This window comes from Marmota flaviventris, chromosome Y (genome assembly GCF_047511675.1).
Source record: "Marmota flaviventris isolate mMarFla1 chromosome Y, mMarFla1.hap1, whole genome shotgun sequence".
Classification (NCBI taxonomy): domain Eukaryota; kingdom Metazoa; phylum Chordata; class Mammalia; order Rodentia; family Sciuridae; genus Marmota; species Marmota flaviventris.
In genome coordinates this window covers 1,255,561-1,273,231 of record NC_092519.1, presented here as the reverse complement: position 1 = coordinate 1,273,231, position 17,671 = coordinate 1,255,561, and the positions used below count along the sequence as shown (strand labels likewise).

At 34.3% G+C, this 17,671-nt stretch overlaps 1 protein-coding gene across 1 annotated transcript; it reads right to left on the bottom strand.

Moving 5' to 3' along the window:
• Positions 1-17,095: 17,095 nt before the first annotated feature.
• Positions 17,096-17,601, bottom strand: LOC139703527 (uncharacterized protein CXorf51A-like). The gene is made up of 2 exons (XM_071607029.1): positions 17,476-17,601; positions 17,096-17,317 (listed from the first exon to the last, which is right to left on the bottom strand). The coding sequence occupies exons 1-2, from the start codon at positions 17,599-17,601 to the stop codon at positions 17,096-17,098; spliced, it is 348 nt and encodes a 115-aa protein (XP_071463130.1).
• Between the last annotated feature and the right edge of the window lie 70 nt (positions 17,602-17,671).

The following is a 17,671-nucleotide window of genomic DNA, read 5'->3' as shown; positions in this document are numbered from 1 at the left end:
ATATAGGTGAGGATGTTTCACACAGTTATTTCATGTGTCATGTATGACTCTGAGTCTGGTCAATATTGTGACTTCTCCATTGTTGTCCCTTCATTCATACTGGAAGAGGAAGCCCATAGTAGCATGACAGCTTGTTTCAAAAACTTTGGTTTTATAAAAGTAAATTCATTTGATATTTTGAAACAGATATAAACACAATGATATGTTATTCATGTTCTCCTTAGCTTAGAAAATCTAGTCATTGAAAATGATGGGAAATCTCTCTTCTCTGTGCATAGTACTATATGGATTTAACAGCACTATATTAATGATCATATTAACAATCAAACACTAGATGTTGTAATTGAGGGTTGACTGAATTAAGAAGTTTTTTCCTATATTTATATAATAAGAAGCACACATGAAGCTCAAATATAGGTCCTTTGACTCCCCCAATTTTGTTCTCTATGCTAACTTTAAGAACATTTCTTGGAGCCACAAAAATAAAGCCACAAATAAAGTATATGTTTTTAAGTTTTATGAGTGATAGAAAACAACAGCTTAAAAAAAAAATAGGCTTTAAAATCCCAAAGAGAAAGCAAATATCCATCTGGAAGGAATGCTTATATTTCAATTTAGATTTCTGGTAAATTTCTATTTTTGATATAATCTCAAATTCATGGAAATTTGCAAGAATATATTAGGAACTTACTTTATTCTTCAGATTCAGCATTTTTAAAATCAAAATTCTCTAATTTATTCACAAAGAAAGATATACTCAATGGAAAAAAGGATTTATTGTAATACTTAGAGTATTACATGATTTTTTTGTGTTTGTGAATAAGGGTAAATTCTAACACTCATCCCCACACACATATACACAAATTGAAAAAATATGTACAAAGTATTTATAGTGGTTTCTACATAGTGGTATGATTATTAGTAATTTTAATTTCTTTTTTTTTTTTTTTTTTTTTTTTTTGCTTATTTATATTTTCTAATTTTTCCTCAGTGGACATATTATTTATGTAATAAATAAAAATAGAAGTCACATTATAAAATAAAATAAAATCACATTTCTCTCTCCCCTCCTCCTCTCCTCTCCTTTAACCTTAGTGTCTTGATATCTCTAATATCAAGCCTATTTCTGCAGAGTGCAGAGCTCAAGGCCAGTATCCACTAGAAGCCAGGATTAACACAGAATGCTAAGCTTATTCACAGTAACTTTTGAACATGGAAAAGTCAGACTTTGTTCAAAAACAAAAGGAACAGTTTTTAAAATATTTTTTTAGCTGTTGATGAACCTTTATTTTATTGATTTATATGTGGTGCTGAGGATCAAACTCAGTGCCTATCCATGCTGGGTAAGTGCTCTACCACTGAGCTACAACCCCAGTTCAAAGGGAACATTTTTTGAATGACAGAATATTTATTGAGCAAAGTGCTATAGCTATATTCATAATAAATTCTGAATAATATTCTGTCAGAAAAAAATACATAGATTCAAATGCAATACTATAAGATGCACTTGGAACTTCTATCAACTGAAAATGTTTGGGGTATAAGCAAGACCATATGCATGCCAGAAAGAAACAGGTCATAACACATAAAATTGGGTAACTGATTTGCAGCAGTTTTCCATGGCTAAATATACTACTTATCATTTGAAGTTTTGAGAAGCAAGTGCATTGGTCTGAGCCAAAACACAGTCTCCATTTGCTTAGTTTTGGAAAATAACTTGGACCTTTTTTTCATAATTACAGTTTCAAACAGTGGTAGCTGACACACCAAATGTACAGAATTTTGAATTTCATTCAAAATAAAGTCAAAGTTAAGGTCACATCATTGTCCTCAAAGTCAGACTTTGTTCAAGAATCAACTAGAAGAAGGATGATTAAGGAAGAAACAGAACATTTTCTTCCAAGTGTTATTGACTTTGCATTGATTGATGTTTTAGCTCTGTCCACTCTCTGATATTGAAAAGAGGATAAGCAAAGGAATTATTTTGAGTACACTCATTTTTAATTTCAGTTCAATATTGGCTTGGAATAAAGTAAATAGTGAAATAATGGTAAAGACAAGAGGGTTAGCAGATATATTTTTAAATAGTATCAGAGGGACTTTCCGAAACAGCACAAAGGGAACACATTTTATGTGGTTGGAGTCAGTCTTCATTGAAAATATTCTTGCAATTTCTGATTTTTAAGATGATACTATGCATAGTTTTAAGATCTTTTTGGGGGGGAAGATAAACTTTTTGAATAGCAATAGTGGCAGAAAAGTTGTCTTCAGCCATAATACCCTAAAAAGACACAGAATATTCACATTCCTCTTTTCATGGTATACAAACACAAGCCCCTTAAAAAATGATTCACTAAAAACTATACCTGTGTTTGGCTTTAGCTGGTTTTACCCAGGTTCCCCCAAATTTTCTGTTTATAGTAGACTCTCATATATATTTGGAATGAATAAATAACAAAATATATATAAAAATAAATATAACTTAATTTATAAAAATGATACAAATGAATATCAATTAATGTCTAACAAATTATAACTGTGTTGAACCTCAACATATTTTGACATACACATATGAAGATAAATGCTAATCTAATATTTGTTGAGTTGTATTAAGTTGTACTGACTATTAAACAACTGAATCCCAGGTGAACTGTTTTATGTGTGAGTGCGCGCGCGCGCACACACACACACACACACACACACATATGTATTCAAATGTAGGTACCATTTTATCTGCACAGAGAAAGTGTTTGGATATTACTGGTCAGAAAAGTTTTCACTTAGTTATCTTGGAAAGTAGTTGATTTTTAAATAGCATATGATAAATATATGAATATCATTAGTTACAGAATTCTCCAAGAATGGACATTTGATAGGAAGTTCATTTCAAGTGGCCACATGTCCAAATTATTTTAAGACTAGAAATATCATTTTATTTTTAATCATGACAGTTTGTTTTGGAAATTAAGTTAGATATTCATTCAAGATATATAGGAGTACCTACTAGAAAAATTTGGAGAGGCTGTGAAAAGCCACCTAAAACCAAAGTGTATGCATTGAATGTTGTATTAGTTAGCATTTTGCCTCTGTGTGAAATACCTGAGAAAAACAATTTAGTAGAGGGTAGATTTATTTTGGCTTATGGTTGCAGAGTTTTCATTCCACAGTTGCCTGGCTCCAGCTCAGAGCACCATGGCAGTAGTACCTGGTGGAGAAAAGACGCTGAACTCATGGCAGCCAAGAAGTACAGTGAGAGAGAGAGCGGTCGGGGGAGGGGCTAGAGACAAACCTCCCAGGGCAAACTCCCAGTGATCCTCTTCCTCCAATCATTTCATAAGTTCCACCTCTGAGCATTGCTGCATTGGTGGCCAAGCCTTCAACACATAAAACTTGTTGGGCATTCCAGATCAGACCATAATAAAGGTTTAGGAGTTATGTAGTCTGAAGTAAGTAGTAAAAATAAATATGAATGGTTTAAAACTCAATATTTCACTTTTTTAAAATTAAATTTAGGATTTCCAAAACAGAATTACTTATAATACTCTTGCAAAAGTAGTTATTCTGTTTCCCAGGGCCTGGCGTTTTGACTCAGTGGTAGTGCACTTGCCTGGCATTTGTGAGGCACAGGGTTTGATTCTCAGCACTGCATATAAATAAATAAAATAAAGGTCTATAAACAACTAAAAATACTAAAAAATGTTTCCTTACTATACATGCCAACAAGTAGTAGTACATAGATCATAATACAAAAATCTGCATGCATAACCAAACTGAAACTAATACTGTTAGTTTTGAAACTGATAATCTCACATTTTTAAAATAACTTCCTATTAATATGACTTTTGAATTTGAATTGAATCATGCATAAAGGCAATGATTTTATAAAAAGTATAGAAGATTTTATGTTGCTATTTATCTTGATATATACACCATACCAACATAATTAGACAACAAGAGTCAGAATTTTTATGAGACAAAGGGAAACACAGAAAGTGCTCTACTGTTTTTTTTTAAATTATGGTGTTCTACAGCACCTCAAGAATGATTTCCAATCTTAACTCTGCCCCCTACTACTTGTGTGACCTTGGATAAAAATGTAAATGCATGTAATACTTCTGTGCTGCAGTTTTCAATCGTATAAGTTTTTTGGGGAGGACTAAATAAATGTATATGAATTACTTAGACAAGCACCACATAATAAGCACTTAATAAATATTAATGTTTTAATGGAAGGAAGGCCAAATTGTAAATACGAGAAAACCCATAGTCCAACTAAGTTTCATCATTAAAGAAGAATGAATAAAAACAAATAAGCTGGAGCTGAAATTCGAAATGTTAACAATGTAAGCAAAATAAAGGCAGTATGAGGAATGAAGTATCAAGTTGAACAACAAATTATTAGATTGATGATATAAATTGAAATTAATCCAAGCATTGGCACATCAAGACAATAATTGAAATTGCCAGTATAGGAAAATATAATTAGGAATCAAAGAGAAAACACAAAACATTGCATCAGAAATTAGGAAGGAAATAAAATTATTGATAATGATGGAGATTAGTTGATATCAATTTCCACACTTTTGTCTTTCTCATCTGGTAAACTTAGATTCAATGTCCAGAGACCAAAACAAGTGGGAAGATTCAAAGTCATATAGTTTGAAACATGGTTTCTTTTACATGCTTCTGAGCTAATAACAATGGAAGCAGCTAGCTGAATCTCAGGTATGGGTAAATAAGATCACAGAGAGATGGGAAGTAGGAAACAAATGTTAGGTACCTGGGAAGTTGTTTCTGTCCTTAGAAATGTGACAATATTTGGAATATAAAGTGGAACTTCTCAATTTTTGCAAGTTTTTATGTACTGACATACATTTATGTAGTTACTATGTTCTCTCCTACTTCTGAATAAGTATTACTTTTGAAAATCCTGCTTCAAAAACAGTAAATAAATAAAATCAGAAAAAAAATTGATTCAGTTGAATAAAGGAAATTGAAGGCATATGATTGGTCCAAAGACTTAGGGAAGAGTTACCACAAATCTAGGAGATGGATATAATGACAATTTTTATTTTTTTAAAGATTTTTTTTAGTTGTATATGGACGCAATACCTTTATATATAAGCAATACCTTTATTTTATTTGTTTATTTTTGTTTGGTGCTTGGGAATTGAACCCAGTGCCTCACACATGCTAAGCAAGCTCTCTACCACTGAGCTACAGCCCCAGCCCATAATTAGGATACTATTTCATAGTCATTTGCATTGTGTATTTTTTCCAGCACCCAGGAGAGTGCTTGACACTTTGTAATTAATGAATATATTTTTGCTAAATGATTGAGGCTTTTCTTATCTAGGCAGGCCAAGCAACTCTTCCATCTCATCCCATAATAGCCCTGTAGTGAATATAATCTTATGGCAGAAATGAGGCAAAGAGACTTCCTCATTTCTAATGCTTTTTAAGATGGTTGCCCTACTTAATTTATTAAATATGCCAGCTCTAGTCTTTTGCATTCGGTAGTAGTTCCCAGGCATATATATGCCAATAGAATTATCAGTTGACTGGAACTTTATTTACCAGACACTTTCCACCGCAGGAAACTCTAGCCATAGTAGCTAGTGACAAGTGTCATCTTCTTGGGATATTATAGGCAACAATAATGACAGCACTAATAGCTCACAGTTACCAGTGCACCCACCGGTATCTAAAGTAGCAATTTCAAACCAAGTGTGACACTATTAAGGACTTTACAGTCATACTGATATTACCACTAGTAGTGCACAATTTCAAGTTCATTCAAGCACACATAATCTTGTCAGTTTCTACTGAGATTACTAGACATGATTTGCTGCCAAATATTAAAATGTACATTTAATGGTTGGTAAAATATGAGGGAAGCATCTTGGTTAATTTTATTTATCATTTATCTTTTTTATTTTTTATTACTTTTATTTTTATTTATTCTTTTTATATATACATGACAGTAGAGTGTATTTTGACACATTGTACATACACGGAGTATAATTTATTCTAATTAGGATGCTTTACATGTTTTACATGTTGTGGAGTTTTACTGGTGGTGTATTCACATATGAACATAGTAAACTTAAGTCTGATTCATTCTACTGTCTTTCCTATGCCCATCATCCCTCCCTTCCCTTCATTTGACTTTGTCTAATCCAATGAGCTTCTGTTCTCCCCTCCACCATTCTTATTTTGAGTTAGCATTCACATATCACAGAGAATATTCAGTATTTATTTTGGGGGGAGGGGGGTTGGCTTATTTCACTTAGCATGACAGTCTTCACTTCCATTCATTTACCTGCAAATGCTATAAACTCATTATTCCTTATAGTTGAGTAATATTCCATCAAGTATATATTTATAACATTTTCTTTATCCATTTATCTGTTGAAAGGCACCTAGATTGATTCGATAGCATAGCTGTTTTGAACTGAGCTGTTATAAACATTGATGTGGCTCTATCACTGAAGTTATGCTGTTTTTAAATGATTTGGGTATATACCAAGGGGTGACATAACTGGGTCAAATGGTTGTTCCATTCCAAGTTTTCTGAGGAATCTCCATACTGCTTGCACCAATTTGCAGTCATACCAGCAATATGTAGGGGGAAGTACCTTTTTTTCCCCACAACCTCGCCAACATTTATTGTTACTCATGTTCTTATTCATGTTCTTTCTTTCTTTCTTTCTTTCTTTCTTTATTTTGGTACCAAGGATTGAACTCAAGGGCACTTGACCACTGAGTCACATTCCCAGCCCTATTTTGTATTTTACTTAGTGACAGGGTCTCACCAAGTTTCTTAGTACTTTGCTTCTGTGGAGGCTGGCTTTGAACTCGAAATCCCCCTGCCTCAGCCTCCTGAGCTACTGGGATTACAGGCATGCACTGCCATGCCCGGTGTTACTTGTATTCTTGATAGTTGCCATTCTGAATGGAGTGAGATGGAATTTCAGTGTACTTTTTAATTTGCATTTCTCTAATTGCTAAAGATGTTGAACATCTTTTTATATATTTTTTCAGCATTCTATTTTTTGCTCTGTGAAATGCCTGTTCAGTTCCTTTGCCCATTTATTGATTGGGTTATCTGGTTTGTTTGGCATTAAGTTTTTTGAGTGTGTGTGTGTGTGTGTGTGTGTGTGTGTGTGTGTGTGTGTGTGTAGATAGATAGATGGATATACAGATGTCTATCTATCCTGGAGAAGATTAATGCTCTCTCTGAGGTGCATGTGGTAAAGACTTTTCCCACTCTGTAGGTTCTCTCCTTATGTTATTGACTATTTCCTTTGCCACGAAGATGCTTTTTAGTTTGATACTATCCCATTTATTGATTCTTGATGTTATTTCTTGTACTTTAGGAGATTTTTGAGGAAGTTGGTTCTTAGCTGACATGATGAAGAGCTGAGTTTACATTTACCTGTAGTAGGCTTCAGGTCTCTGGTCTAATTCCTAGGTCCTTGATCCACTTTGAGTTGAGTTTTGTACATGGTAAGAGATAAGGGTTTAGTTTCATGTTGTTCCATATGGTTTCCAGTTCTCCAAGCACCATTTGTTGAAGAGGCTATCTTTTCTCCAATGTATGCTTTTGGCACTTTTGTCTAATATGAGATAACTGTATTTATGTGGGTTTGTCTTTGTGTACTCTATTCTGTACCATTGGTCTACATGTCTATTTTGGTGCCAATACCATGTCATTTTATTACTATAATTCTATATTATAATTTAAGGTCTGGTATTGTGATGCCTCCATATCACTTTTCTCCTGAGGATTGCTTTGTCTATTCTGGGCCTTTTATTTTTCCAAATGAATTTCATGACTGATCTTTCTATTTCTATGAGAAATGCCATTCGAATTAATAGAAATTATAATAAATCTGTATAGCACTTTTGATAGTGTGGCCATTTTGTCAATATTAATTCTGACTATCCAAGAACATGGGACATATTTCCATATTCTAAGGTCTTCTTTAATTTCTACATTGAAATTTAATTTCTACAATGAAAATTACAGAACAATAAAGACAGTAAGTGAAGAAGATCTTGGTGTATTTTAAATGCCAGGAACTTAACAACCAGGTAGATCTGGTTGGAGATTTGTAGAAAAAAAGTTTTTTCAAGTCCTCTGTGTTACTTTGTAGAAAAAAGTTTTTTCAAGTCCTCTGTGTTACTTCTAGATATTTGGCCTTAGTGAACTTATTTTTTTCTGTCGGAACTCCTCACCTAAACACATTCCTGAAAAAATAAAAATAGTATCTTGGGATGCAGTAGGACATAGTGGTTAAAAGCATTGCTCTATGTTCTGCTTCTGTTCAAGATGTGGGAAATTGAATAAGCACATTTACTCCATAATGAAGAGAAAAATCCAAATAAAGTACAAAATTATAATTTTTCTTGTAGCCCATTCGAGACCTGAGGTTGCAGGGCCATCAGGGTACCTATTCTTCTCCAAGGAGAGATGGAATACACAAACTCTTTCACCTAAGACAGAGCACCAGAGAAGTATAAAACTTTCACATGAGTGGGCAATAAGGAATCAGTAACACTTTGAACCAATTGTTAATGTCCAAGTGTATGTTGTTGTGACAGTAACAAAGCCGCTGGAGAAACAGACACAAGATGAATTAACATCAGCTTACAGGTTCCTTTCTATGGTCCTCCAGATTTGCTCAAGAAAAAGACTAGAAGCAGGCCAGGAACCCAGAGATAGCTTCCCTTGCTGGTGCATAAAAGATTTGAAAATTATCATTACTGTTTGGACACTCTGTCAAAAGTCTTCAATTCCCCAAAGGGCAGCATATGTTGTCACTCCTATGGCACAGGTAAAGGCCAACTGTTACTAGAAAAAGGATAGATGAGGAAAATCCCTTTATTTCTAGAAGGAAGGCAAGGCCAATAAAGGCTGCAGAATTATATAACAATCCTTTAGAATTCTCCTCCAAATGATGTGGAATCTATTTCCTACCAAAAGTTCATAATAAATATATAATAAAATTTGACTCAGTGTCAGAGTACATGATATGTTTAAAGTGCTACCAGCTCTGTTTTGAAGAGATAATTATCACCAGTAACTGTGACTACCTGAGAGCAGACTGTGTACCAGTAAGATGTAACACCTTATTGAAAATATTCTCTACTATGCCACTAATCCAAAAATGGCAAAGGGGAGCAATAGTTCAGAATAAATAGAAAGAGTCCATGTTAAAAATTAAAATAGGAAAAGAAGCAAAGTAAGGGAGGGTGCAGAAGAAGGAATAGTGAGAAAAGAAAAAAAATAGTATATGTCCCATTTTAAAAACAATATAAGATTGGATATAAGATTGGATTAAAGTTTGTGATAACAAATAATGGGACAATCAATACAGAAGATAATAAAATACAAGTGAAATTAAAACCTAATATTAAAAAGATTACAATATTTTTGGCTCTAGTGCCTCCAGAAAGGCTTTGCTCCATCCACCTCTGGCATGATCATGGGCTGCTCTAATAGTTCCCTGGTACCCTGGGTTGCAATGTGCCCTCTTGTGGCTGAGGGGAAAGGTTCTGGGGCATCTCTGACCCATGGCTAAACCAATTCTGGGCACCCTACCTACTGTTCTCTTCACACTGCTGGCAGCAACAGAACTGTTTCCATCTTAAAATTAAGAAACCTTGGGCATAATTCAACAAACATAAGAGGATTTTTAACTGTAGAAAGAAGGCAGAACACATAGGGACACAGGAATTAGGTAACTAGTGGAAGTTAGTTCCCTGGGTTTTCTTGTTGGCGTTTAAATATGTTAGAAAGGATGCTGCAGAAGTTTTCAATGTAGAACCACCAATAGGCACAGACAAAAATATCTCCAAGTAAAGCCTGTTTGTCTTAACCAAAATACCAGAGAAAGAAGGACCCAAGACAGCAGAAACACTTTGGATACATCCATCCTATTCCCAACAAACATCAATGGAATAGTTTCCTCCAAAATATCCACAAATATGCATAGTTTGTAGGACCAAAAATAAAACCCATCCTGCACTTACCCTTGGATCTATCGGAAACAGTAGTTTTTTGTCTTGCTTTAGGCATCACCAAAATTCTTGATGAGATGATCTTTGGTCTCCTGGTTGGCAAAAGTAGTTGATGGAGGTAGGTGATGCTACACTTCCCCCAGTGAGTGGAATGCTGATCTTGACTTGCCAAGGGGAAATACCAGCATCATCAATAGCATTTAAAGGCACCCTGTTCTTTTAAACCCATATGGCAGCAAGGAAATGTAATGAGAGTAGAATTATTCACCACTGTACCTCACCCACACTATTTGGTGTCAGTGAGTCTTAACAGATAGCTGAGCTTCTACTACCATTGGATATCTATGAGATTTATGAAGAAGTTCAAATCAGGACTTGTTAGTGTTTCACTTTCTAAGTACCCCTGAAATGAGTATGATCCATTAGACAGGCAAACTGCTACACCTGTCCAGATTAACCAAGCAGAACGAGGTGTTAAGAGATAGGGTTGGTTTGTTCTACAAGTATCCCTTCCCCTGGTATCAGCTGATCCCAAACAGGATCTGAGTTTACACTCTTACTGAGTAGCCACAAAACAGTATGAGTAAACTCTCTCCCCTTACTTCTCCCTGAGAAGAATAAGATGTAGTGGGGATCTATACTCTTACTTGGAGTCAAGGTGATGGTGTTAATTGGTGCTTCATTTTTATTTTTGCTGAGAAGATAAGTATCAGCAGAGCTGAGTAGAGAGCTGAGCCTCCACCCCACCTGTGTGCAATAAGTCAGACACTAATTTGATCAGGGTGGTATGGGTAGGGCCCCTGGAATAATAAGATGAATCATAAGAAAACTGATACAAATTTTAAATCACGAATCACAAAAATACAATAAACAGCAATTGTTAATTTTCTTTTTAAAAAATCAACAACAAATAGATGACTAAAATGTAAATTATAGAACTAGAAGACTGTAGAATAAAAGAAAACTGGATTAATGAGCTTATACATAGTGAAGAAGACAAGAAAAGAACCAATCAACTTGAGGAAAGATCAATAGGGTTTCCCCAATCTGAACAGAAAAATAAATAAATTAGCAACCTATGTAATAATAACAAGTTAACTTCCATATCCTCACTTGCTCAGAAGAAAATTAAAGAAAAAGTCAGACTGAAAAAGTATTTTAGGAAATAATAACATAAGTCTAATTACATATACAGAAAGACCCAAACCTGTAGATTCAGGATCTAGAGAGAAGTTTAAATTAAAAAGCAAAAGAACATCTAACACAGATCATAATTTATCTTTGCAAATGTATAGACAAAAATTCCTGAAGTATGTTGGCATATGATTCTAGGAACCTTGTGTAATAAAGATATAATAATCAAGAGAGGGATTAGATTTCAGAGGATGATTCTCTGCTTACGTAAAGAGCCTGAGTGGCAAGAGATGGCAGGACTGTTTGTGGTTATTTCAGTTTGAAGTGATTGGCTAGGAATTCCTTAATCATCAAGTATGATAGCTATCCTCTGACTGATTTTTCCAAGGAATGTTGAAACCAGAGAAAAAATCCCTAAGCTGTTCAGTATATAATGTCTGTAGAATTTCCTCTAGTTTTGATTTTTGAAAATATCAAGTAAATCTGACAAAGGAATTCAAAGGTTTAAATTACCCACATACACCAATACAGGCTAATCATATTGTTAATATTCATAAATTGTTTAGTATGGTACCAAGACTGATGTGTGTTGCAGAACCCTTTGGAATAGGTATGGAAGAAAACTTTAAGGATAAATTATTTACCAGAACCAGTGTTATACAAGGTTATGGAGGAGATGATTTTACATAGTTTGGAGGTGGTTCTCATGTGGTTGAGTATCATTGAAATGACTGAATGCATATATTATAGGGGCAAAGATGGATGCAGTAATAGAATGGAGAATTGTTAAGTAAAAGCAGACCACAGCCACAAAATCTACATGTAATCCCTTAATGGTACATCCCAAAAGCCAAATATTAGAATCCCAAATCCAGCATTTTTTACATAGGAGCGACATTGAGCACCCAAAAGCCAAAAGGGATTATAACAACATACTAGAGGAAGAAAATGTTATATGAAGAAACATATAGCAATCCTTTGTTTAATACCAATATTTAAAGTATTATTTAACAACAGAAAATTCATCGGGATCTAGGAGAAAATACCAGTTAATGGTATGTGGGTAGAAAGAAAATACAAAATAATATTGTAAGAGGTCTTAAAAATTCAGATAATCTGCTCTTTAAAACAGAGATCCTAAAATCCAATTAAGGAAATTCTGGATTAAATAAGAAATGATTCATTTTCTTATGCCTTTCCAATAAGATTAAGGGATGGAAGAAAGAAAAAGCAATTATAAAATGGTTCTGTATTGATGTACACCTGTCTTCAAATTTATCCAAGTCTTACTGTGCAAGTGTCTCCAATGAGAAAGAAAGAGAAATGGGCTAGAAATATGAGTGGAAATTTTTACAAAGGGGATTTGTAGATGGAAAACAAGCATATAAAAACATGTTCAACTATATCAACCATAGGAGAAATTCAAATCAAAATGCTAATTGTATATCATTATACATGCACCAGAATAACTTAAATATAAAGTGATAGCACTAAATTCTAGTGAGAATGCAGAGAAATTATATCCCTTGTAGATTGCTGGTGGGAATTTAAAATGGTACAACCAACTGGAAAGTCATATGAAAATTTCTCACACAACTAAACAATACATTTATCAGATGACCTAAAAATTGTATTCTTGGGTATTATTCCAGAAAGTTGGAAGATCACAGTCACACTCAAAATTTATACAGGAATGCCATATCATCTTTATTTTAATCTTCTAAAATTAGAAACAACAAAGATATCTATGATAATTAATTTATGTGTCAACTTGTTTGGGTTAATGAATACTTAGAAACCTGGGAATACTTCTGTGTGTGTCTATGAACACGTTTCTAGAACATGTTAGTTAACTGAGTGAAGAAAATCAGCCATTAATGTAGGTGGGCACCATTCTACTGGCTAGGTCCTTGAATAGAATGAGAGGGACGTTATTATTCCTATGTGTGGTTATGTTTGTGCAATTAATCTCCATCACGTAAAAACCAGAGAAATGAAAAGTTGTGCTCCATTTGTGTAAAAAATAAAATAAATTTTTAAAAATGGAGAGAAAAGGATTCCCATATCTTTTCAGGAATAGAAACACTTCTTCTCCTGACCTTCAACATCAGTACTCCAGACTTTCTGGCTTTGGGACTCTAGGACTCATACTAGCACCCTCAGGGTTGATAGGCCTTAAGTTTCAGACTGAGAATTAATGATACCTTTGACTTCTCTGGTTCTGAAATTTTCAAACTTAGACTGAGCAATGATAATTGCATCCCAGGGTCTACAGCTTTCAAATAGCCTATTTTAGGACATCTTAGTGCTTATAGCTGCCTAAGTCAATTCCTTTAATAGATCTCTTATTATTTCTGCCTCCCTTCTTGCCTGACTGATTATCTATCTATCTTCTATCTATCAACCTGACTTTATACTTTTGTTTTGTTTTTCTAGAGAATTGTGGCTACATAGTGTTCTTTAATAAATTAATGATTTATCAAACCAAATGGATTAATCAATGAATGATTGAAGCAAACAAAAAAAAACTATTATTACACACAAATTGATTAGATCACAGGCGATTTATTCTGAGTGAAAAAGAAAGATACAAAATGGTTCCAAACCGAGTTATTCCATTTATGTAACATTTTTTTCTAATGAAAAAAAATCATAAAAATCATAAAGAATAAATTACTTGATTTCAGGGATGGAGAAGTGACTAGAGGTGACTATGGTTATATATATATGTAGCAAAAGTGTTCCTTGGATGGAACTGTTCTGCATGTTGACTATAGTAATAGTTACAGAAAATGCTACACATGAGAAAATTCCACAGAACCAAACGCAAATACATATAAAAATTTGTTAATGTAAACCTGGTGAAATATTAGTAAGTTAAATGAATTGTGTCAATATCAATTTCCTAATGAAAAAGTAATATATTTGTGGAAGACATAACCATTGGGGCAACTTGAGTGAAAGGAATAAGGTAACTAATTGGTGGAGATTCAATTTAATGCTACTTAAAATCATAATATATGCAAATCTTGTAATGTAGATGTACTCAATAATATTGATGACTCTCAATTTTCACTGAGTGAAAGAACCATACAAAAGTACAAATTGTGATTCCATTTATATAAAACTCTAGAAAATATAAACTAATCTACAGATCCAGAAAGCTGATCAGTGCTTGTATGGCAATGGACAGGGCTTGGGGAAGTGGTTTGAGGAAACTGTTTAGGTAATGATAATATTCTTTTTTTTTTTTTTTTTTTTTAATAATGGTGATGGTTTTACAGGTGAAATGTTAAATCTAATTTATTATTTTATGTGTAATTTATTACATGTAATTTATTACATGTCAATTATATCTAAATAAAGATGTTCAAAATAAAAACAGTCATATCCTAGGAGCAAAATATGATGAAAAATATTGTTAACCATTGGCATAAATGACATATTAAACTCTAAGTGGCCAATGTTTTTAAATGCTCACTCTTCAATAGAAGAATAATAATCATGAATTTAAACAAGAAGTAATAATGGATAGAAAAGCAAAAGGTACAATCTAGTCAACTAATAAATCATCCATATGGTGTTACATTTAATATTTTTTAAATAAACATTGAACAATTAAACAAGAATAAATTTACTTTTAAAGATATAATTCAACTTCATCAAAGTACACGCATAAATCATGTAAGAACTTAAACTCTCATTTGCACTTTGATTTACTGATTTAAGCATGAGCACAAATAAACTCTTCATGAAATGACAGCACATAAGAAATTAATTTCTTTTATATTATTGCTTTTATTTTACAATCACCGTGCTATCAATGTTTATTTAGAAACAGCTGTTTAAGTGCTAGAATACATGTGTCATACAAGACCACAGAATAGTGGCCTGAAATGCACTGCAAGCCATACTAGATCCTGAGGAACTTACTTTAGAAAGGAAAGCAGTAACTTAATTACATGATATCTAAGGTTAATAGTATAACAAGAATTTCTCCACATTAATTCCCTCACATAATATATCTGATAATTAATGTACAAGTGCTAATAATGTCCTTTTTGTACCTTATATATACACATTTAAAACTTATTAGCAGGGCTGGGGTTGTGGCTCAGTGATAGCGCACTCTCCTAGCACGTGAGGCACTAAGTTCAATCCTCCGCACCACATAAAATTCAATAAATAAAATGAAGGCTTTGTGTCCAACTATAACTTAAAAAAAAACTTACTGACTGCAGGCATCTTTTAGAAATTAAAACAATAAAAGATTTTTGAGGGGTGAGAAGAATTTTCTAAGAGGCTAGATGAAAAAAAGAGTATATATTTCATGACTCCATTTTTATAAACCTCTAGAAAATGGAAACTGATAGTGGCCACAAGCAAGACAGTAGTTACCTGGAGATGGGGGTACAGGGAGGGGTAGGAGGGAGATATTGCCAAGAAGCATGCTGTAGTTTGAATATGGTTTGGTCCCCAGTATATTTGGTATTGAAAGGTTGGAAGACAACTTTAAGAGGTGGGGCCTAGTGGGAGATGATCACCCCTTTAATAATCACCCCTCTGAAGATACTAATGCTCATCATGCTGATTGTAGGACTGAATTTGTTTCCATGAGAGAAGAGATGTTATAAAGGAGCAATTTTGACCCTTTCCTACTCTGTTTCTCTCTTTCCATGTGATTTACCTCTCACATACACACACACATACTTCCTTCATCATGTGAAGCCATCAGCCCATGTTATGACATAGCAGGAAGGCCCTCATCAGAGGCCAACTAGGTGAGGCTGCCCAATCTCAGACTTTCAGCTTCCAAAATTGTGAAATCTTTTTTTAAAAAATAATGTACCCATCCTCAGGTATTTTACTATCACAAAAGGGACTAACAGCATTTGGAAATTTTAAGGAATGATGGATATATTCACTCTTATAATTGTGATTAGTATGTGTGTGTGTGATAAAACATACGAACTTTAAAAAAATAGTTGTAGGTGGACCCAATACCTTTATTTTATTTAATTATTATGTGATGCTGAGGATCAAACCCAGTGCCTCACAGATGCCAGACAAGTGCTCTACCACTGAGCCACAACCCCAGCCCACATACAAACTTTTTAATCACGTACAGGTTCTTGTGCTTCAATTATAGTTCCATAAATTAAGCATGAAACTCTTTTCATGGATGAAAACAACTTTGAAAAAGATAAAGCTTAAAGATATTTGTAGGAGGAGCCATGTTGCTTAAAACTTCTCCATGAACAATGAATGCTCCATTTTCTTGCCAGCACATGAGGCAGACCACTCCCAATGGCTTACTCTACCCCAAATTTCTTAAGTGGGCTGATTGGTTCTGGATTTGTTCTTTCAATCACCATTACTTTCCTAGGGATGATAGAGTGAGTTCTTTAGCCCTTCTGAGAGCCATTAGTTGCTTACATAATAGGGTATGGAGTAACAAACACCACTATGAGGTCAGTGTTCCTCAGGTGACTCCTTGTATATTTTTTGAGATACTGCCACTCACATGCCTCACCTTATACAGTTTCTGGAAATCTACATACTAAAGCCATACACAAATAGGGAGAAACATGAAGTCCTTTTCGCCTTGCCTGTGGGATCAAGTATAAAGAGGAAGTTTGTCTTCAGTCCTCAGTCCTCACTTTGTCTTTATCCTTCAATGTGTGGATAACAATTTATCTTTTGAACTCCAACTCCACAGATCCCACATCTCTCCCTTCTCAAACACCTACTTCTACCTTTTATTTGTTCCCACTCCAGCATCAGAGGCTCACAGAGATACACATCTTTTCACATCAGATTGATTTTATTTTCACCACCATTAATGTTAGTAACCTGTGGTAAAATTGAGCCATTTCTTAGCTGCCAGACCTCTGGACATTCTGCAGATTATTCTGAGGTCTCTGGCCCCACTCAATTACTTGCTGTCCAGATCATCACTTGAAATGCTGGAGGTTTCTGGGGTATTTTCCATTTCTGGCTCTCTATTCAGTTTTTCATTTAGCCGATGATAATGAACAAAGAGTATTGTTCCTTTAGTTTTCTTAGATTTTTTCAGAGATGTGGAAGGCTTTTCTGAGTCTCTTTTGCTTGAATTATTTTGAAGTGTTTTTTTACCCTTATTGGTGGACTTTAGTATCTGTAAGGACAACAGAGAGGCCATAAGGGCATTGGTTTGGGAAAAGAAGATAGGATATACATGTGAAGTAGGGGTTTGTGCCAGATGAAAAATAAATAGGAGTCTTAGGTCGTGGGGAATGAATGCAGAAAGGAGAAGCTTGGGTTGGGTTATCTTACCTTGCTGCCTCTTCCGCATCTGGAGTGATGATAGGAAGTCTTCATATTCTTTCTTTCTTTCATCGATGATGTTGACTGGGCCATATCTGCATTAGGCTTCTGTGATTTCTTGGTTGCCTTAGCCATACTGAAGCCTCCCAGTGGTCTTCTGAAGAGCTGTAAGGATCCTAGGCATATATGTCCTCCCAAGACAATG